A 24,492-nucleotide genomic window follows, 5' to 3' on the forward strand; every position below is an offset into this window, starting at 1 on the left:
TTCCAGCTTTAATTTCATTTCTTAATTTATTTTGTATTCCGTGTTCATTATAAAATATTAATTGTTTGATATTCCCTCGGGTTTGGACCTGGGCCTGATCAACACGTATCTCGGATCCGAGGGGTATCTCAGAAGGCATCTTGCTAAGGGATCTACAATAAGTGAAAACATTCACTTTAAAGGAAATATTTAAAGGTTTACTCAGACCTTTGATGTAAGTATTCAAACCATTAATTGAATGATACATCATATTTTTATTTTTACATAAAACTTATCTCTATGTGATGAATCAAGATTTATGAATCAAAATCCCTCGAAAAGTTTTTAAAACTTGCACGTTTCCCAACAGTGGTATCAGAGCATGGTTTGATTCATTACTAGAGATCATGTTTTTATCAAGATTCATCATTCATGGATTCAATTTTGATATGCATATATTTATTTATTAATGTATGAATTAATATGTTGATATATAATGATGTATGTATAATTGTGAATGGATGATGATGTGTGTTTGGGCTATGGATGAAGCTTATAGGTTTATTGAATGTAATTTGATCTTTGGATGAATGTAATTAAGGCTTTGATTTAGCCGTTTGAAAGTTCAATGATGTAATTTAATTTTTTCCATTGTATTTCAAATTGTAAATTTATTTAAAGTCATGTAATATTCATCAAAGGATGTTATGAAGCTTTAAAAAGGTCCATGAGGGTTAAATTAGACTTCAGGAATTTTCTGGGATTTTTTAGAAAATTTCCAGAATTTTTCTGGATTTTTTAGGGCCTAAATTTAATTTTTCTGGATTTTTATTATTATTTTCGGCGGTTTTCCGGCGAAATTCCGGTGACCGGAGCGCCGCCGGCAGTGACAGGAACATCGGAATGTAGGATGGTAATCCCATGCTTCGCGGTGCACCATCATTTGGTGCAACCGCAGCAAGGGACCGTTGGATGCAGATCATGCGGCTGAAGATGATATAGTGAGGTGCAGCAACATGATACGCAATGCACCACAAATGGAAACACGCGTGAAGCTCACGCGCTTACAAAGCCAGGCAGATCTGGCGCGTGCCAGCGCGTGAAATGCGCTGGCAACCTTCCACGCGCCCGTGCCAGCGCGTGGCACACGCAGCATTAACACTCCAGCGCGTGTAAGCGCGTGACACGCGCTGGGATATTTCAGGGGTGTGTGCTAGCTCGTGTAAGTCCTTCCAGGTGCGTTCCAAGCGCCGTTTTGCTTCTCCAGGCATGTTCTTGTCTCCTACAGGTGTTTGCAAGCTATGATAGACCCTCGCGCATTACTTAGAGCATATAAATGTTAAAAGCTGAATCCATTGGCCATTTAAATTGCTTCTGTCTGTTATTTATTTATTTAACTGATGCATGGAATAATTAATTGTTTATTATTATTATTCATGCATTGGATTCATGATATTTAATTAAATGACTTGATTTATATTAATTAAATTATGAAAATTAATTGGATTTGATTACTAATTAATTTGAAAGCACTTATTGGGAAACGAAAAATTATTTTTGTAAATTATTTTTAAAGTGTGTCTCAAATTAAATATTAGTGAATCGTTTAAAGTCCAAATATTTTCTAAATTTAATTGGATTAAAATCAAGACGTTTTGCATGCATTATATCATGTAAATAGATAAATTCAAAACCCTAATTATGAATGATTAAAAATTGAGTGGGAGCGGGGATTTTTATACATTACCCCATGGCCTTCGTTATTAAAATCATTGTAATTAGATCTTTAAAAATAAGGCCCCACGCATAATTTGAAGAGTCTTAATATTACAAGAATGGTTGTCTCATGAAAATAATAATATTAAATATTCATTGCAATTAGATCTTTAAAAATAAGGCCCTACGCATGATTTAAAGAGTCTAGATTATAATGACAAGATATTTAATGTTTTATTTTTCATTAGATCATTAATAACGTTATACACTCAATCTAAAATCAATAGTGTTAGCTCCCCAACGGAGTGGTCTACACTAGGTGATTTTAGAAAGGCTAAACATAATCGGGAATCATTTCATATAGATAGACAAGGCATTGTCTTAAGAGATATGGAGATGATGGGATATGTCCGCCAATAGCAATAATGAACTTTGCCAACCGAATAAGTTATTGGCATATTGGTTATCCGATTTTTCATGCAGTGGTTAAGGGACCCACATACTATTTTAATGGAAGTGCTCACCTAATAGTAAATGAATCTCAACAATAGTAATAATGAACTTCTCCAACAGGATAAGTTATTGACATATTGATTGGTTGATTTATTATGCTACAGAGTTGAGGGACCCGCATTAATTAAAAGGGATTGTTCACCAATAAAGATAATGATCTCTTGTTCGATTGAGATTTATTATATTATGTGGTTAACAAACTCATTTTGATTTTAAATATGCATGACAGTATTAATAATTCACCTTGCATATTGTATGAATGCATTTATATTCAGATTAATTATGTATAATCCAATTAATTTGCTTGCTTACATATTCAATGTAACTGGACCTCATTTATAATGACTGGAAAAGGAACTTAGATATTTTATTCACAACGTAAGGGTACAAAATGTATTGAATACTCCTATACCTAATTCATTTACTTTAAGATACTTAATGAGATGTTTTGGTGATATTAGATAGAGCATATGTCTAAGTACTGTGTCAAATTTAAATATCATCAAGATAGCCTGAGGAACTCCAGTTTTGATATCAGATTTTGAAAAATGATTATTTATTATTTAAAAATTGAACTGGAAGTCAATAGGGCTGACTTGAATGGTAAGTTTCAAATTGACATGATTATTGCCTTGTTACCAAACTGGTTCAGTTTTTAGAGTGAACTAAATAAGGAATCAGTTTGAGTTCACACTCGCTGATATTCTTATAGAATTGGTAACAGATGAAGGCATAATCAAGAGTATGGGCGTTCCTATCAATCTAACATAGTCTATACCATCTTCTTTTAAGCCCAAGTGGAAGGGCAAAGCAAAGAAGAAGGATGATACTAGGACTAGGCTAGCACAAAACATGGGAATCCAAAAGGTTAAAGGGAATAAGGCAGTGTATGTTGAGGGCAAAGAAAACTATTTCTTTTGCCGCTAACTAAGACACTAAAGGACAAACTGTCTAAGCAATGACGTGGCATAGGAAAATATATATTTAATTATTGAGCCATGTTATGTGGTTGTATCTATTAATTCCTGATGAATAGATTCTGAAGCCACTAAACATGTTTGCAATTCATTGCAAGGATTTCAGGAATCCAGAAGCCTCGATGATATGGAATATATTTGTACTTGACCTGATGTCAAGGTTGTAGCTAAATCAGTGGGAGTATTACATCTGAAATTAGAGAGTATGAGAATATTAGTATTAGAGAACTATCTTTATGCACAGATGTTAGACGCAATCTCATTCTTATTTCACTTTTAGTTTATAAAAACTGTGTTGTTATTTTGTAAAACTGGTTTTATAAAATTGAATAGATATACGATTGCTTCTGGTGCATTGAAAGATGGTTAATATACTATAATCACAAACTCTCAAGATTTGCAAGATGTAGAAACTAATGTTGCATATTCTAGATTGAATGTTAAGAGAAAAATTGTTATTCCTGACTCATTATATTTTTAGTGTTTATTTTTGGGTAATCAGTCAAAATGAGATTCAAAGATTGGTCAAAGAAGGTTAATTACCTAGTGAGGCAGAGGAGCCTAAACCAAACTTGTGAACCCTGTTTTGAAGGATAGATAACTCTAAGGGCTTAATCAGCCAGATGAAATAGACATAAAGGACAATTGGAGTCGGTACACACTGACACGTGTGGTCTTATAAACATCCAAGCAAGATTACTCATGTTTTGGATAAGTTTATCTGATGCAACACAAGTCTTAAACTCTTGGTATATTCTGAGAAGGTCAAAACTGATGTAGAGCACAGATTAGGTAAACTTATCAAAACACTTCGATCTGATCGAGGATATGAGTATTTCTTGGGATAGTGCAAAGACTATATGGTCAATGAGGGTGTTGTGTACCAGTTTTTCGCAATTGACGCTCAATGGATTGAGGTGTCAAATAGGAATAACAGAATTTCCGTTTAACATGGTTAGATCTATGAACAGTTATGCTACATTATCTCTTTCATTTAAGAGTTGAGCGTTAATGATATTGATGCACATTATGAACTGCATTCCATCTTAGTCTGTCTCAAGGATACTGTTTAAGCTGTGTTTTTTACTAAATCTTAGTTTGAATCATATGCACATATGGGGTAGTCTTGCACATGTGCACTTGATATGGACAAGTAAGTTGGAAGCAGATCATAAGCATGCTTGATTTGATAGCTACTCTAAAAGTCACTAGGACGGATTATTTTATGATCTCAATGATAAAAGTTGATTGTTTACACTCACTGTTTATCTATAGGAGAATCATATTATGAATCACATACCTAGTAGTATAGTGTTAGAGAATATGGTATGAGTACCAGATGTACCACATATGAACACACTTATTATAGAGATTGAAAATAATCTATGAATTCCCTATTGATGCGTCAGCATCATCTAGTATACAGATTCTTGCATCGGTACATTGATGCAGTGGGAGGATTATCATCCAATCCGACAAGAATCATGTTTTTAGGTGAGACCATTATGGACATCCCTGTTAAACATGAGTTGGACCCAGTAAGCTACACGGAAGCGTGAACCGATATGGATACAGATCATTTTGGCGAGTTACTATGAAATCAGAGTTGAAATCTATGTATTCTAATAAATTCTGGGATCTTGTAGAACTTTCTAGTAGGGTGATTCCTATGGAAGGCAAGTTAATCTACAAAAAGATACCAGAAGATTTCTTAGTGAATAAATCATGAGTATATAAGGGAATATCATTATTTTTTCTTAATTCTATATATTGATGACATCCTACTCATTTATAATGACGTGGAAATTTTTGATCGGTTGATCAACTATACATTAACCTTCGCAATAGCACGAATCATTGTAAAATAGGGCTATTGGTCGGGTAAGTCGAACCACTGGGACTGCGCTAGTCTATGGCAACCTAAGCGTCTAGAGTCATTCTTAGGATGATGAAGGGGTATAGAATGTTTGTTTGGTTTGTCACTAAAGCTAGGAATGTAAAGATGCATAAAACAAGAATGCAAGAAATGTAAAGGAAGGAGATCTAGGTAGAGAGGGCTAGGGAAGTGAATCCACTACCTATCCATAAGCATGTTAATACATGATTTACTTGGGGAATAATATAAACACATAACCATAAAATGCAACAACATAAAATTGCTACATTACCTTCAAGAATTTTTATGAAATCAATAGGCAAGAATAACTTATCAAAGTATTGCATATTTTGGTTACCTAAACTAGGTTGCAACCTTAGACATACTTACTAAGCATAGAGTTATCAAGCCCTTAATCACATAGTAGAAGCACATGACATTAGGAATCAAGAATAATCTATCAAAAGAGAACCCTAAGCTATAGACTATCAAATTTCCCAAGCATCATGCCAATAAAAACATTACCATAAACTCATCTTCATTGTCACTATGAAAATGGAAGCAAAATAATCATAAGAGGAAACAATCTTAAGACAAGATCTTAAACTCAAAATGATCATTAATAGACATTGAAGCTCTTCACATCAAATAAAGCTCTAGTTCATGGAAAGGTCATATATATACATTACGTCCCCAAATGTAAATAAAAAACAAGACATGCTTACAAGAAGGAGTTTCATCACCTCCTTAGAAGAGGGTTTAGTTACCCATGGTAGCTCTAGATGAAAGAGGAAGCAAGGCATCCAACTCCATTTTCGTGCTCCCTTGTGTTGGCTTGAAGAACTCCTCTTTCTTCCTCTCTTCTCTCTCCTCTATCTTGTAAAAATGTAGGATAATCCATTTGTGTAGCCTCCCTTCTCTTCTCTTTTATAGAAAATTTCTCTCTCTCTCCCCCAAAAGACATCCTCAACCACCTCATCAATAGGGAAATCCAAAGTTGGTAAATGTAGAGTGCAAGTGGCTGAAATGGGCTATTCCCGAACAACAATCTGCCCAAAATTCGAGCACTCAAAGCAAGGCCTCGAGCACTCGAATTTAGTGTAAAAAGCTCCATGCTTCACTTGCTCCGCCCAGACCTACTATGGTTAAACAGCCATAACTTTGCGCTCCGAACTCCGAATGATAAACCGTTTGAAGATTTGGAAAACTAATTCCTAGCTTTAAATACTTCATGTTTTGGTGAAGATCCAATTCTCAAGGATGGTTGGTCAAAAATGAAGATCAAGGCAGAATTTCATTGCTGCCAAGAAGTTCTGCGCACCTCTGGTAACAAGGCCATAACTCTCTGCTCTGAGCTCCGAATGACAAACCGTTTGAAGATTTGGAAAGCTAATTGAGAGTTCTAAAAAATTTATATTTTGGTGGAGGTCCAATTCTCAATTTTGGTTGGTCGAAATTGAAGAGAAAGGCAGAAATTCATTGCTGCCAGGCAGTTCTGAGCACCTATGATAAGAAGATCATAACTCTCTGCTCCGAACTCCGAATGACGAACCACTTGAAGATTTAGAAATATAATTCAGAGCTCTAAATCTTTAATGTTATGATGGAAGTCCAGTTCTTGAGTTTTCTAGGTCAAAAATGGCGACAAAAGTCAGGTTCCACTGCTGCCAAGCTTCAGCATTGTGCCTTTGCATTCAAAATTTCAACAAAACATCATTCTTGCTTCTTTTAAGCCAATGAACCTGAAAATAAACAAAAATGCACAAATGAAGATAATCTACATAATAAAATCAAATAATGGACTTAAATAATTCAATTAAGGGCGCTTGAATATGCAATATTCAGCGCTTATCAGTTTTGTCATCAATAAAAAGGTAGTTGTTCAATTACTTTTAAATGAAGGATTTTTCAAGATGTAAGCTATATTCCTAGGATCAAGCTTTTGCAAGATCGGATTAAAAGGAAAATAGGCTTATCTTAATAATCCTACATTGATAAAGTTTTGACCATGTTTGGTATATATAACTCAAAGAATGAGTTCTTGCTTTATTAATATGGATTGCTCTCTCTAGTAAGTAGTTTTCCAAGACTAGCAGAGGAGATTGAGCAAATGAGACTGGAACTATATGCTTTGGCATATGGGAGTCTCATATATGCCATGGTCTATACCAAACAGGACATCCGCTACATAGTAGGGATAGTCAGTAGATATCAGTCCAATTCTGGACTTAATAAGTGGTCTGCTGTGAAAAATATCATTAAGTACCTAAGGAGAACCAATAATATCATACTCATTTATGGATGTGATGATATGGTCCTAGTCAGGTATGCTAATTCTGATTTTTAATCAGAAGTAGATACTATGAGGTTCATGACTTAGTGTATGTTCACTTAATGGAAGGGAAATCAGTTGGTAGATTGTTAAACAGATTTCAACTGCTGACTCAAACCTGCAGGTGGAATACATTGCAGCCTTAAAGGCGGCAAAGGAAGCCTATTGGTTTGATCTCACTGATTTGGAGGTTGTGAAGTATACTAGCCTGCCTATTGAGCTATGTTGTGACAATAGTGCAAAAGTAGTCCAAACCAATGACCCAAGGTTCTATAGAGAAACAAGATACACTGAGAGGAAGTATCACGTTCTACATGATATTGTCCGGCAAGAAAATGTACTTGTAGCTAGAACATTGCATTGGAACACAACTTTGTTGATCCATTATCAAATGTGTCATTGATCAATAATTTTGATCATCATCTGGATAACATTGGAGTTAGGTGCAATTTGAATTGGCTATGAGGGCAAGTGGGAGCTGTTGGGATTTATATGCCCTGGCATAGCAAATTCCTGTTTGGATTAAAGTGACATATGTTCATGACGTTTCTGAAATATTTATGTTTTATACAATTGGTGAATTCAATGTATTTTATTTCGATTCATTATAGAATTGATAGTGTCCATTTGATTACAAGAGATATTTATATATATGTATGTGATGGCAATCAATACATGATATATAAATAGTAATCATAAATGGTTCATAGTTGGTAATTGTAGATGGACTCATAATTAATTAAGATTTGAACTGGATCCGCGTTAGGTTGAGATATATTGCGAGAGCCGTCGTATGCAATTGCTCCCTATCACCGTCATGGCATTTGACTCTTAAGCATGAGAAAATTATAGACTCTTTTATTAATTAATAATTACTTTGATTTGTTCGGCAGATTCTTCGGGATTCTTAGACCGACACTTTGGGTAATTATGTAATTAATAATTAGAGAGTTATAGTTTCAATATTTTCATCATTGCTACCTGTATTTATTTTGTATTGATTATGGTTGATCACAAAGTAAATTCGAAGGCCTTCGTGTGTTTTTAGACAAAATGATTTATTATATATTTATTTATTTAAATTATTATTTTTGTCAAACAAATGTTTTATTGTGATCGAGTCAGAAATAATCAAAGGTACCAAAATAAATATATTAATTAAGTAGTCGGATTGATGGCTTTATTTATCCGATAACTAATTAAGCATAGAGGGGTCAAAGTGCAATATTGACTTAGAGGTTATTTATTATTTAATTGGAGTTCAATTAATTTCTTTTAGTGGAGTAGAAATTAATTTATGAATTAATTGAATTGGGTCAATGGACCGGGCCAATTATTAATTAATTGTAGCCAATAAAATAATAGGCCCAATGGATTCTCATTCATAGCCCAACTTGATATTGGAATCATATTAGATTTGAGACATGTGAATTAGAGATTGAGAAGGATTAGTTGTTTCCTTTTCTTTACCTTTATGTTGCCTATAAATATACATGGTCTATGTAGATTTTAGGGGTGATTTTTAGGAGAAGGAAAAAGGAATTTATTTTCTCTCTCTAGAAAATTAGGGTTTATGTTCTCATCTAATGGAGGCTCCCACAAGCCTAATTTTCCAAGGTCATTCATGGAGGCTTATGAGTGATTCCTAAAGGCAAAACAATTACCAAGAAAATGGAGATCCAAGGAGAAGGCATCTTGCTAAGGGATCTACAATAAGTGAGAACATTCACTTTAGAGGAAAGATTTAAAGGTTTACTCAGACCTTTGATGTAAGTATTCAAACCATTAATTGAATGATACATCATATTTTTATTTTTACATAAAACTTGTCTCTATATGATGAATCAAGATCTATGAATCAAAATCTCTCGAAAAGTTTTTAAAACTTGCACGTTTCCCAACAAAGGGCAATGGGCAAACCCAGTGCACGAGACTCCTGTCATTACGGGGTCTAAAAAGGGCAACCTTACCTCCTCAATGCGGAGAGGATATTTCTTTATTTCGAATTCGTGACCTCCATATCACAATGCAACAATCTTACCATCATGGCTCTCCCTCAATTCAATCACAATGCTATAATCACAATTAATTTTAGATTACAAGCCCAGACTAATGAATGGTCTTCAGTTTTCTAGAGTTGATAACTCAATAGAAACAAAGTTCTAGAACTGTATAATAGTAAACAGTGCTGATTGAGAAAGAACTCAATATCGCTAATAGTCCCCAAGTGCCACCTAGTTTTCTCATTTTGGCAGCCACGATCCTGCCGGGACGACTTGAATCTGTAAGAAAGCTCCGTCTCTTCCGAGCAAGAATTCACAAAGGCACCTAGTTTTCTCATTTTGGCAGCCACGATCCTGCCGGGACGACTTATTATTTTTCCCTTGAAATCTTTGTGTAAAATGCACTGCCAATTGTTTGACCTCATACACCCTTTGTAAACTCCACCCACACATATCTGAAAACTGCATCCATACTTGCCAAGTATAATCACAACTACAAAAAATATGATCCAAAGATTCCACGTTTCTGTAGCACAAATAGCATCTAGACACTATAGTAATCCCTCTGTGTTGCAACAAAGAATGATGTACTATAGCATTCTGTAGAACAAGCACCGAATGTATAGACCACCTAGGACGGCCTCCACTCCAACAAATACATGCCCAATTAACTTCTGGTTTACTACTTCTGCAAACCTCCCAAGCTTGTTTAAAGTTTATTGAAAAACTAACATCTTAATATTAAAAATGTATTAGGAAGTATTCGAAAAGCATATCAAAATATTTAAGAAGTATCGAATATGTGTTAGAAATTAAAAATATATATCTTAAAAGTATGGATACATTTTAGTAGTATCCGACGTAACTGTGGATTTCGATAATAATAATAATAAGAAATTTCTTTCTTAGACACTATTTCTGGAAGTCCATGGGCTAGGAATGGGCCATCTGATGTGTATTCCATTAATTGGGCTTGGGTTTTGTAAATCTAGTCCAACCTAACCTGGACTAGCCCAGCTGCTAGAAGTTGCCATACATCTTTGATGAATTTGAAGCAAAGAATGAACCCATTCTCTCCCATTCTTTTCTTTTCTGTGTTTTTTTTTTTATTTTTAAACTTTTTTTTATACTAGAGTGGACTTGAATAGTGATATAAATGTCCTTCAAAATCACCAAAAAAAAAATTATAATTGTTTAAAACATCACCGTTCACATTGATAGTAATTCCATTTTCTTTTATAGAAAAAAAATTAAAAAATTATGAAAGTAATTTTATGTAGGGTGAAGTGAGGATCTATATCCCTAACTAATATCACTTAAGAACAACTATGTTTAGTTTTGGTCATTAAAATCTAATTTTTACTCAATGCGGGGAGAGGGTATTTCCTTGTTTCGAACTCATAACCTCCATTTCGTAAAGCAACAATCTTACCATCAAGGCTAGCTCTCCCTCAATTCAATCACATGCTATAATCACAATTAATTTTGGATTACAAGCCCAGACTAATGAATGCTCTTCAGTTTTCTAGAGTTGGAAGAGCTGTATAATAGTAAGCAGTGCTGATTGAGAAAGAACTCAATATTGGTAATATTCCCAAGAGCCGCCTAGTTTTCTCATTTCGGCAGCCACGATCGGGACGACTTGAATCTGTAAGAAAGCTCCGTCTCTTCCTAGCAAGGATTCACAAAGGCACCTGTCGTTCTCCCTTAAATTGTGCCATTTGCATACTGCCTTCCACCCGCGGATCCATGTCCGCCCGTCACTCCACACTACTACTTTTGAGGTCCATGTCTTGCTGTCTTGGTCACGGAGGACAATCTCTGATGGTAATTTCAGATTATTGTCTTTGATCACATCTGCAGGAACTAACTGCAATAGTAGAGAAGGAATACTTTGATAAGCATACAAGGAGACTAAAAATTCATGCCACTGATCAGTGTAATACAAACTGAAGACATTGGTCAATGCAGGTAAAACAATAATGAATATTGTAGCATGCCTATCAGCATTATGCTCAATCGGTGGACGCTGTACTTTTAGAAATCCCAAACATGAATAGAAAAAGACAATTTTATATACATATATAAGAAAAACAAAGCCTGATGATGAATTTAATAAATGAATGATAGTAAATGTAATTTTATTGCTCTGCAAAATCAATGAAGAATTTGAACAACTCTCTCCTCCTCTCTACAGACCTTAAACCATGCAGTTAATGTATTTGAACTACCCTTCAAGATATTTATTATCAGTATTTAGCTGATGGATGTTCTTCAAGAGATTTAGTATCAGTGCAACATCAGGGGAAGACATTAAGGCTCACTTGTCAATATTTCAAACCTAACTTCAATACAATCTTCCAGATTAACCCGAACTCTAGCCTTTAACACACAGTCTATGCTCTGTACATCCTTGCTAAACACCCCTTTGATCCCTTAGATTTCACTCCATCCCTAGATTTTTAGTTCTTACCATCTCTTAATTAAAGAAGTTCCGAAGCCTTCCCTGTCTCTCCTCTCTGCAGTTCTGGTGCCATCAGTTTCTTTCCGGTTTCTCATTTCTAGCCCCAAGGATGCCAAAGAAGCATAGATTTTTCCTATATGACGGAGAGACAAACGTTGCAATGACTTCATTTGCATCATAGCAGACACTTTCAAATCATAAAAGAGCACACGGATATCTTTCAAATGGGAGAGGATTAAAGCCAACAAAACCAACCAAAACAGTCACTAACTTTCATTTAGCATTCGTCAAATTTCCAAACATAACAGATTTCTAGCTTTTAACTCCCTCTTTGGCAGACAAGTGTAGAATAATGTGAGCCTATCGTCATGGACTATAAAAGCTTGATTCCAAGAGAAGTTCGTTGGAATTAAGTTCTCGAACTATAGATCAAAAAGAAAAAATTTATGGAAGGATATAATGCAAAATCTATAAAAATGAGCATAATGCAGCTAGGTAATTAAAGCCTTGGTGTCCGCTGGCTTTCAAAGAAAATGTTAGATAAACAAAAAATCACACATGAATTTGTTTCCACCAATATATTAATAGATTAAACGGCTGAAATTTATGAAAGGATGTAACGAAAAATCCATTAAAATGCTTAAAGGTAAGTGCAATTCAGCTAGGCAATTCAAGCCTTACCAAGTCATTCTTCCTAGTAGTTCGTTTCATTTTTGCCACAAAACAAGGGTTCTTGGGTTGGACGTAGTGCCCTGTTTCAAAAATATAATCATCTTCCCCCTCAACTACGGCCGTTCCTCTCTGCTCATCTCCAACTTTGACAGCAGCATTTCCGTTATGTCCAGCTAGATCAAGTAAACACGGTTGGTTAAATATTAGCACGATAAATAGGAAATAAACAAAAACATACAAAGACGAGCTACCATTGAGGAAAGAAAAGAAATTAACTCACGACTAGTGCCTCCGGAAATTATTCTCTCTTCTTCTTCGTATATTTCTTCTTCTTCTTCGTCCAAGTTCTACAGAATTATCTTCGACAAATTTCACCCAACCATCTTCAAAGAACAGGTGATCATTTCCAACTTTTTTCACCTCTACCGGCCAAAATTTCCCGTCACAATTTCTCAGTAATACCTGATTTGGAATCAGTTCTTTCAGGTTGGCTGTAAAATCCAATGGCATGAGCTACAAACAAAATATATATATACTGTCAATTTTAAATTCAAATGAAGAGAAATTTTAACATAAACATCTAGACTTTATATTTTTTTCATTTACATTGGCCTGTATATGGATATTCAATATGTCATCCTAACAATATGTCCAAAAAAGATCACCTCACACAAAATGTAGATGTGTATATATGTATGGTACCCGAGTAACGACAATTTAGTACCACATTTAATGATGTGTGATTTTTTCGGGTTAACAAAACAAGTGATGAGTGTTTATTGGAACGAGAATATTACATTGTTGGTATTATGCAGTACCCAGTAATTTTTCAATATAGACACTAGTTTATCTCATTTACAATGCAAAACTAAATTGTCAAAAGTAATAATTCCACACAAAACTCAAGCAAGAAAATGAAATATTCTGGCATTCATATATATATATACATATATATATCAGATATTAAATGGTCTATTTTTCTTTTTGAAAAAAAAAAAAAGAAAAGAAAGAAACACCCACATTTAAGATCTTCCTACCTGAATTGAGACTACCCCTGCTAAAAAAAATTAAAAAATAAAAAATAAAATTGAGTATACCCTCATTAGCTAGCTTTATAACTTGCACATAAAATATATGATCCTCTCATTGATGCCTCATCAAAGTGTCAAATATGCTGATCGTAAGCTAAAAATAATACTCTTTTTGTGAAATTCTAAAAACCCAAATATTTTTCACAACTCGGACCTATTTAGCTCATAAATCAACCAACTCATACACATATCCTTAAAGAAAGCAACAAATTAAGTAGAACATAATTTAATTAAGCAAATTAATTAACGCCAACCCAAAACATATAAAAGATAATTAATCTGAGATATATAGAGTTGTGATATATATATATATGTATGTATGTACCAATCTATGTGAGCTGTTGGCTGGCAGGAAGACCTTGAAGAATTCAGGGCAACTCTCTATTGGCTCCATCTTTAATCGTGCAAGCTTCTCTCACCACTTTCTTTCTTTACAGCTACTCAAAAAAGCCCTAAGAGGAAACTGACATTTAAGAGTGCACCAAATTAACTCCCCTCCTGACAAAGTTACAGTGCATGACAACACAAACACGCAACACTCTTGCATTCAGCGTAAGGAATATATATATATATATATATATATATATATGTGTGTGTGTAATTGTATATATTAATGTCTTGTCATGTTATGTTATCCATTTTCGTTACATGGAAGTACGAAAAGAAAGAAAGGAACTAGACTTTTTTTCAAATGCGGAACAACATTTTTTTTAAATGCATTCTAGTGACATTCAGACTCTTTTTTTTTTTTGTAACTTTTTTAGTATTTGTGGCACATAATTTAAAAGTTCAATTCATTTAATCATGTCCGCTCAATATAATTTAAAATTTTAGGCGAAAATTATTAAAATAGCCATATAATAATGAATACTAATTAATTATGTTTATTTAGAAATAATCTTTCTTGCTTATTGAGATGCAAAGTTATGAATTAGATTCCTCTATTCAATTTTTGTAATGTTTTTTATTTTTATTTTTTTAATATATAATATAACCAGTTCAATAAATGTATATTCAATAATTAATACACAAGTATTGAGGTGAAAAAAAATAAATAAATAAAAATAAATAAATAAATTAGAACCACCATCTACACCATTAATGTTTTTCACCTCCACCACTATTGTCATTGCCGTCCACCACCTCTATCATTTTATTGGAAAAAATATTATAAAAGAATGTTATTTTGTTAATTTAATTTATTTGTCAAGGAGGTATTTTGGATAATTCAATTTGAAATTCATTCCATTCTAATGGTCCAATCAAACATTAAAATGATTATTATTATTATATTCTTACACATTTCATATTTACCACCAAATAATAAAATGAGAGTTTTCATTCCATTTCATTCCCGTCCTCATTCCATTCTTACATATTAAACTCAACATTAGTGTTTTGGTAGTAAATGAATTACAGAATTTATCTACAGTTTTGTGATGTTTTGCTTTTTATAAATTCATTCTAAGCGAGTTAAATTGGTAATGTTACCCAAAAAATAATAATAATAATAATAATAATACATTATCTTTTCAATTGGGATAACTAAAAAATGGAAGGTGATCATTTTTTTTTTTTTTGGGTGGGTAGGGAGGGAGTATGTTCGCTTTGCTTAGGTTTAAGAGGAAAATATAGAAGTAGACCCGCCTCGTAGGAATGGGCCCAACGCCCCAACTTATAGAGTTACCCATTATATGGATGCGGTGATATATAATGTTGCAAAGTTCCATCTTAAAGAATGAGTCTTGTCTTCATATTTAAATAATAATAATAATAGTAAAGAAAATGATTCTTAGATGGAATAAGTAAAGTAAATTACTAGACTTATTTTTTTAATTAGTTAATTATGTAATAAATAAGGAAGTAGAGCCTTCCACTTAGTTGTATTTAGTATAAATAACCAATTAAAAATTATTTAGTTAGTTATATTTAGTATAAATAGTTAATTAAAAATTATTCAATTAAACAATTTAATGTAAATATTCGGTGTAAGTATCACTACATTATTCAGTTAGGCAAATTCACTACAAGTACGAATACCATTACTCAATCTGTAATGCTATAAAAATGGACCAGTCAACTTGTAATAGCAATTCTATATATATATATATATTTTACCTATTGTTAAAATTTATGATTCTCTCTCTCTCTTATTTTTGTTATTTGTAAATTAGTAAGTTTTTACATATCTATGTAATATTTATTTTTATAATTTTTTTACATTAAAAAAACTTAATAGGTAAATCAATCAAAGGTCTTGTGATTTAGTGATATTTTCCGATTCCAAAATGAATGGTAAGAATTTGAATTTTTAAAAAAACAAAGTTAACATATAAGTGAAGTGAATCAATTCGATTCGATCCGATCCAATCCAATCCAGTCTTATTTTATTTGGATGCAATTGATTTGGTTTAATCCTCACCTCAGATTGTCTTGGTTTCATTTATGAAACTGTTGAGATCAAATTAGTTTGATTCTAAAAACAGAAATAACAATCAAAGACTTGTAAACACTCCATCTCGAATCTTACACTTCGACCAACTAATTATCAAAATTGGGCTTTCAGCGCATCGTCATTTTCTTCGTCCACTGGGCTTTAAAGCTTATCCTTCAATCTGTGAGATACAAGCTAATACCAACCGACATGAAGGCCACTCCAGTTATCATCCATTGGGATCTCCCCAGGTTAATGCATATCTCCGATACTGTGTACATTCTTGTATATATAAAATTACTTTACCTTTCAAATAAAAATAATAATAATAATAAAAAAAAGAAGTTAAAATAAAATAAAGAAATAATAAATTTGAACCAAATGCCCAAGTAAAAAAAAATAATAAATAAATAAATATATATATATATATTATTAATAATAACACATACATAATTATATATAATACATTATAACGGTCCAGTCCTTTGATTATAAATCAAGACCAGACTGAAAATTCACAGTTTCATTATTTTGGAACCCGTGACCAAACCAAACCACTATGAAATTGGACCAAATCGTCCAGTCTGGTTCGTTTGGTTTTTCGGGTTGAAATAATAATAATAAATATATTTTTTAATCAATTTCTTATCATATTATGAATCTAAATTCATTCATTAATATAACAAAATAATTCGTTTCACAACACATAAAACAAGCATTTTTAGTCATAACTTAATAAATTTTGAACTATCTTAACAATCACACTGTTATTATTGTTAAAAAACTAACATCTTAATGTTAAAAATGTGTTATAAAGTATTCAAAAAATATATCGAAGTATTTAAGAAGTAACAAATATGTGTTAGAAATTAAAAAAATATATATCTTAAAAGTATGGATACATTTTAGTAGTATTATGGATACATTTTAGTAGTATCCGACATATCTGTGGATATCGATGATCATAATAACAATAATAATAATAAGAAGAAGAAGAAGAAATTTCGTTCTTAAATACTATATTTGGAAGTCCATGGCCGGAATGGGTCATCTGATGTGTATTCCATTAATTGGGCGTGGGTTTTATAAATCTAGTCCAACCTAACCTGGACTAGCCCAGCTATTAGAAGTTGTCATACATCTTTGATGAATTTGAAGCAAAGAATGAAACCATTCTCTCCCTTTCTTTTCTTTTCTGTTTTTTTTAATTTTTAAACTTTTTTTTATACAAGAGTGGACTTGAATAGTGATATAAATGTCCTTCAAAATCACCAAAAAAAAATCATAATTGTTTAAAACATTACCGTTCACATTGATAGTAATTCTATTTTCTTTTATAGAAGAAAAATTAAAAAATTATGAAAATAATTTTACGTAGGGTGAAGTAAGGATCTATATCCCTAACTAATATCACTTAAGAACAATTATGTTTAGTTTTGATCATTAAAATCTAATTTTTTTCTCAATGCGGGGAGAGGGTATTTCCTTATTTCGAACCCGTGACCTCCATATCGTAAAGCAACAATCTTACCATCAAGGCTAGCTCTCCCTCAATTCAATCACATGCTATAATCACAATTAATTTTAGATTACAAGCCCAGACTAATGAATGCTCTTCAGTTTTCTAGAGTTGGAAGAGCTGTATAATAGTAAACAGTGCTGATTGAGAAAGAACTCAACATTGCTAATATTCCCAAGAGCCGCCTAGTTTTCTCATTTTGGCAGCCACGATCCCGCCGGGACGACTTGAATCTGTAAGAAAGCTCCCTCTCTTCCTAGCAAGAATTCACAAAGGCACCTGTCGTTCTCCCTTAGATTGTGCCATTTGCATACTGCCTTCCACCCGCGAATCCATGTCCGCCCATCTCTCCACACAACTACTTTTGAGATCCATGTCTTGCTGTCTTGGTCACGGATGACAATCTCTGATGGTAATTTCAGATTATGGTCTTCGATCACATCTGCAGGAACTAACTGCAATGGTAGAGCAGGAATACTTTGATAAGCATACTAGGAGGCTAAAAATTCATGCCATTGATCAATGCAATACAAACTGAAGACATTCTGTACCTTCTAAACCTTGAAGCAGAACAAAGTATTGGCGAGACGAACAAAGTAATGTTGGCAAATTTTTTAATTAAAAACAAATAGAAAATCACACAAAAACCCAAGAATGGAGTGAAGGAACTGTATAATTGAAATGGCAATTAGCTTATGGAGCTGGGCAATCCCAGAATTCGATGCTTTTCTTGGGCTTCTTATTTCTCTATTTATACAGTGAATTTCTCTATTTATTGTTTTACTAATTAAAAACAAATAGTAAAACAATAATGAAATGCGGTAATAAAACAGGCAATATTGTAGCATGCCTATCAGCATCATGCTCAATCGGTGGACGCTGTACTTTTAGAAATCCCAAACATGAAGGGTAAAAAAAAAAAAAAAAATGTTTATACATATAACAGAAAAACCAAGTCTGATGATGAATTTAATATATGAATGATAGTAAATGTACTTTTATTGCTTTGCAAAATCAACTAAAAATTTGAACAACTCTCTCCTCTATCTCAACAGATCCTAATCCATGCAGTAAATGTACCACAAACAGAAAGAAACTAGCTGGTAGATATTCCAAGAACTTGTCGGAACATTGAATTGATAAAAAGAAGTGCATGGTACTTGAACTGCACTTCTTGAGGCCTCTAAAAAAATGTCAGATTCACCTATCAAAGTAAAAAATGGATTGAGAAGGTTGAAGTAGTAGGAACAGGTTCAACACCAACAAGACTTGTATCAAGTGTGTGGAGGCAGCATGAAGATAAAAAATGCAAATTCCAATTGTGTCACTATTAAGTGTAGAACTTAGAGAATTTTTACCCATTCAAACAAAATATTTTTTTACAAGATACAAATTCCAGTTATGTCTCTATTGATTGTAACTCCGCGTTGGACATTCTGTTCTGAAAACTAATGGTACAGGAATCGCGCTATTGAAATATCGTGGAAGAAATGTGGTGTAATGCAAAAAGATTCCAAATTAAGACCATGTACCCGTTTCAGCTGTTTAACCTATTAATATATTGGTGGAAATAAATTCCTGTGTGATTCTTTATTTATGGAACATTTTCTTTGAAAGTCAGCGGAATGAACTACTAAGGCTTTAATTGCCTAGCTGCAGTATGCTCATTTTTATAGATTTTGCATTATATCCTTTCATAAATTTCTTCTGCTTGATCTATTATAGTTCGAGAACTTAATTCCAATGAACTTCTATTGGAATCAAGCTTTTATAGTCCATGACGATAGGCTCACATTATTCTACACTTGTCTGCAAAAGAGGGAGTTAAAAGCTAGAAATCTGTTATGTTTGGAAATTTGACGAATGCTAAATGAAAGTTAGTGACTGTTTTGGTTGGTTTTGTTGGCTTTAATCCTCTGCTATTTGACAGATATCCGTATGCTCTTTTGTGATTCGAAAGTGTCTGCTAAGACGCAAATGAAGTCATTGCAACAATGGTCTCTCCGGCATATAGGAAAAACTATGCTTCTTTGGCATCCTTGGGGCTAGGAATGAGATACCGGAAAGAAACTGGTAGCACCAGAACTGTGGAGAGGAGAGACAGAAGGCTTCGGAACTTCTTTAAGAAATGGTCAGAACTAAAAATCTAGGGATGGAGTGAAATCTGGGGGATCAAAGGGGTGTTTAGCAAGGATGTAGCATACTGCAGCTAGGTAATTAAAGCCTTAGTAGTTCATTCCGCTGACTTTCAAAGAAAATGTTGGATGAATAAAGAATCACACATGAATTTATTTCCGCCAATATATTAATAGATTAAACAGCTGAAATTTACGAAAGGATGTAACGAAAAATCCATTAAAATGCTTAAAGATAAGTGCAATTCAGCTAGGTAATTCAAGCCTTACCAAGTCATTCTTCCTAGTAGTTTGTTTCATTTTTGCCACAAAATAAGGGTTCTTGGGTCGGACGTAGTGCCCTGTTTCAAAAATATAATCGTCTTCCCCTTCAACTACAGCCGCTCCTCTGTGCTCATCTCCAACTTTGACAGCAGCATCTCCGTTATCCCCAGCTAGACCAAGTAAACACGGTTGGTTAAATATTAACACAATAAAAAGGAAATAAACGAAAACATACAAAGACGAGCTACCATTGAGGAAAGAAAAGAAATTAACAACTCACAACTAGTGCCTCCGGAAATTATTCTCTCTTCTTCTTCTTCATCATCGTCTTCTTCTTCTTCGTTTATTTCTTCTTCTTCTTCCTGCTCCTCCTCATCCTCTTCTTCTTTATGCTCCATCTCTTCCTCTTTTACTCGAGAGTGGGAAGCCCTTGTCACTTTTTTCTCACACGAATTTCTCCCATATAGACTAAAATCGAAAACACAATTACCATTGTAGTGAAAAACTAAAAAGTCTCCAAGTTCTATAGAATTATCTTCGACAAATTTCACCCAACCATCTTCAAAGAATAGGTGATCATTTCCAATTTTTTTCACCTCTACCGGCCAAAATTTCCCATCACAATTTCTCAGTAATACCTTGTTTGGAATCATTTCTTTCAGATTGGCTGTGAAACCCAATGGAATGAGCTACAAACAAAATACACATATACTGTCAATTTTTAAATTCAAATGAAGACAAATTTTAACATATACATCTAGACATTATATTTTTTTTTCATTTGCATTGGTCTGTGTATGGATATTCAATATTTCATCCTAACAATATGTCCAAAAAAGATCACCTCACTTGGCACAAAATGTATGTGTGTGTGTGTGTATATGTGGTACCCGAGTAACGACAATTTAGTACCACATTCAATTATGTGTGATTTTTTCGAGTTAACAGGACAAGTGATGATTGTTTATTAGACCGGGGATATTACATTATTGGTATTATGCAATACTTAGTAATTTTTTAATATAGACACTATTTTATCTCAATTACAATGCAAAACTAAATTGTCAAAAGCAATAATTCCACACAAAACTCAAGCAAGAAATTGAAATATTCTGGCATATATATATATCATAAATTAAATAGTCTATTTTTCTTTTGGGCTAAAAAATACACCCACATTTAAAATCTTCCTACCTGAATTGAGACTACCTCTGCTAAAAAAAAAAAAATTTTAAAAATTGAGTATACCCTGATTAGCTAGCTTTATAACTTCCACATAAAATGTATGATCCTCTCATTGATGCCTCATCAAAGTGTCAAATATGCTGATCGTAAGCTAAAAATAATACCCTTTTTGTGAAATTCTAAAAACCCAAATCTTTTTCACAACTCGGACCTATTTAGCACATAATCAACCAACTCATGCACATATCTTTAAAGAAAGCAACAAATAGTAGAACATAATTTAATTAAGCAAATTAATTAACGCTAACCCAAAACATAGAAAAGATAATTAATCTGAGATATATAGAGTTGTGATATATATATATATATATATATATATATATATATATATGTACCAATCTCTGTGAACTGTTGGCTGGCAGGAAGACCTTGAAGAATTCATGGCAACTCTTTGTTGGCTCCATCTTTGATCGTGCAAGCTTCTCTTACCACTTCCTCTACAGCTACTCAAAAAAGCCCTCAGAGAAAACTGAAATTTAAGAGCGCACCAAATTAATTCCCTCTGACAAAGTTACAGTGCATGACAATACAAACACGCAACATTGTTGCATGGAAAAGTGTAAAGAATATATATATATATATATATATATATATATATATTAATGTCTTGTCATGTTATGTTATCCATTTTCCTTGCATGGACGACCAAAAGAAAGAGGAACTAGACTTTTTTTTAAATGCGGAACAACATTTCTTTAAATGCATTCAAGAGACATTCAGACTCTTTTTTCTGTAATTTTTCTAATATTTGTGAAATATAATTTAAAAGTCCAATTCATTTAATCATGTCTGCTCTATATAATTTGAAATTTTAGGCAAAAATTATAAAAATAGCCATATATTAATGAATAATAATTAATTATGTTTATTTAAAAATAATCTTTCTTGTTTATTGAGATGCAAAGTTATGAATTAGATTCTTATGTTCAATTTTTGTAATGTTTTTTATTTTTATTTTTTTAATATATAATATAACCAGTTCAATAAATATATATTAATTAATACACAAGGATTGAGGTAAAAAAAAATAAAAATAAAAAATTAGAATGATGGGGTGGAGTGAAAAAAAAAAAAAGTTAGATGAGAATAGAAAATAGAAGTTAATTATTTAATCCCACTGTTAAATATTTAATATTGGTTTGGAGGTAATGAATATTAACCCTTTTTCCTTTTTTGACTGACAATCTTATCCTTTGTATTACTTCTATTTTTATTATTTATTTTTATTTAATATATTAATATAGATATCTATAAAAAGATTTCTGAATGATAAGGAAATAAAAATTAATAGTGGTAATAATGTAAGGAAAAAAAAAAATTGGGGCCTTATGCTATTTGTTGGAGAATATTAATATAAGAAAAAAAAAAAAAAAATTGGGCTTCTCCTATTGGTTGAGGTCTAACAAAATAAGAAAATAAAAATGCCGAAAATGTATAAAGAAATAAAAAAATTCTAAAACTTTCTGTTGGTTGGTCCCTTAGAGCATCTCCGATGGGCTCTCCGAATTTAGGCTCTCCGAATTTGCCACATCAGCATTTTTCAATACCCACGTCAGTATTTCCCAAAGCCACGTCAGTGTTTTAGAGTCTCTAAATTTTAGCTATAGGATGTACTCCAATTGTGCATTTTCGCTCTCCAAAAATATTAATATTTTAATATATTTTAAATTTTTAATAAATTTTATTTTTTAAAATTTTTCCTAACGGATATATTTTTAAAACAGCTATATCATACAAAAAATTTAAACAATACTATATTTATTATTAAAAACAATATGATACGACATAAATTTAAATAATACAAATTTAAACAATACAATAAAAATAAAAAACAATACAATACGACATGAATTAAAAACATAACAACTAGGAAAAACAGAATAATCATATGGAATGCTTGAAATAATCCTATGGAAAGCTTGAGTTACCGTGTACGCGTATAGATGCTAATATTTCATTTTGGCGTTCAATTAGCCATACTTTCCCGGCTTGTGTTGGCATCAATTCTGGATCTTTTTGCATGATTTACATCAATTCAGCTCTTTGTTTGTTTTCAATCTGTTTTAGTTTGCTTTGAAGCTCTAGTTGTCTGGTCTTTTCTTTATCTACTTTGCGTGCCTCTCGTGCTATTTTAGCGGCTTCAAGAGTTTCAAATTGTTTTGATAAAGTGATGTTGCATGATCGAATTTGCTAATGAAATCATTATGACTTTCAGATTGTCTTTTATCCTTATTTCGCCCCTACTTCGCTGTTTTTCATCCTTTTGGTCGCTGACATTCTTCAACATCCGTCGGATCATATTTGCCTAGATGTGCCGATCCTTCAACCGAACTTGGTGTCGTTATTGCATTACTTGACGGAGTAGATGGGTTTGAGCGACCAATAGGCTCACTATCATCAATGTGGATTCCACTGCTCTTCTTCGGTTGTTGTTTTTTTTTTTTGATGTCAATTCTTTTTTACAATGTAAATGCCATTTATTGTTACTCTTCAAAATGTTCCAACACCTATCAAACTTAAATTTGGAGTTATTTTGACAAACGAACGATCCTTTGGCTGCTATCATCTAAAAAAATAAAAATTAATAATTATAAGAAGACAAATCTTTAAAATATCTACCAATTAAATTTAATATAATAAATAACTCATCTTGTACTCATTGTCTTGCCCACTGGGGTAATTCCTTTCGATCTGGGCCATGTATGAAGAAAATTTGGTAATCATTTCTTACATAAAAGACCAACGATTCAAGCAGGCGATATAATTTCCTTTAGGTGTACCAGCACCACTAACGTGTTGCTCAAAACTTTCTTGAATTCGGATCCACAACGCTGCCTTTTGTTGGTCTGAACCGATGACTGCATCAGTGCTAATGGTCATCCACACATAACATAAAGCCTCATCTTCAACTGTGGACCAATTTGGAGGCTAAATAGCCCTTTCTTTCTGTGAGGTTAGGAGTTACTGGATTGTGACGCTTCAGTAGGAATGTTGGAAACTTAAAAAGATTGATGAGACAGAAATTGAGATTCTTCTCCAACAAATTGAGATACTTCTCCAACAAATAAGAAGGGATCAAAATTATCATTTGATTGGTTGAATTGGGAGTTGTAGTTGTAATATGGTGGTGGAGGATCCATGAAATTGAACTTGAGTAAAAAATATAACTAAAATATTGAGAAAATGACTTAATTGTTGTAATTGTAATTGTAGATTGAAGATTAGATAAGATGGGTTGGATATAAGGTGAATAATAATAGGGGTTGATATAT

At 32.8% G+C, this 24,492-nt stretch overlaps 1 protein-coding gene across 1 annotated transcript in view; it reads right to left on the reverse strand.

The window, feature by feature from the left end:
- LOC132301567 (B3 domain-containing protein At4g34400-like) overlaps positions 1 to 21,624 on the reverse strand; it is a 33,001-nt gene extending 11,377 nt beyond the window's left edge. Inside the window, exons 1-8 of the mRNA XM_059798809.1 lie at positions 21,556 to 21,624; positions 20,466 to 20,664; positions 19,982 to 20,145; positions 17,891 to 18,031; positions 12,995 to 13,045; positions 12,813 to 12,879; positions 12,542 to 12,705; positions 11,126 to 11,425 (exon numbers count right to left, since the gene is read on the reverse strand). Coding sequence (XP_059654792.1) covers positions 11,126 to 11,425; positions 12,542 to 12,705; positions 12,813 to 12,879; positions 12,995 to 13,045; positions 17,891 to 18,031; positions 19,982 to 20,145; positions 20,466 to 20,664; positions 21,556 to 21,624 — 1,155 coding nt within the window. The remainder of the gene's footprint in view (positions 1 to 11,125; positions 11,426 to 12,541; positions 12,706 to 12,812; positions 12,880 to 12,994; positions 13,046 to 17,890; positions 18,032 to 19,981; positions 20,146 to 20,465; positions 20,665 to 21,555) is intronic.
- Between the last annotated feature and the right edge of the window lie 2,868 nt (positions 21,625 to 24,492).

Source organism: Cornus florida, unplaced genomic scaffold (genome assembly GCF_030987335.1).
Source record: "Cornus florida cultivar Cherokee Brave unplaced genomic scaffold, ASM3098733v1 CherokeeBrave_3.0.0_Hap2_Chr03, whole genome shotgun sequence".
NCBI lineage: Eukaryota > Viridiplantae > Streptophyta > Magnoliopsida > Cornales > Cornaceae > Cornus > Cornus florida.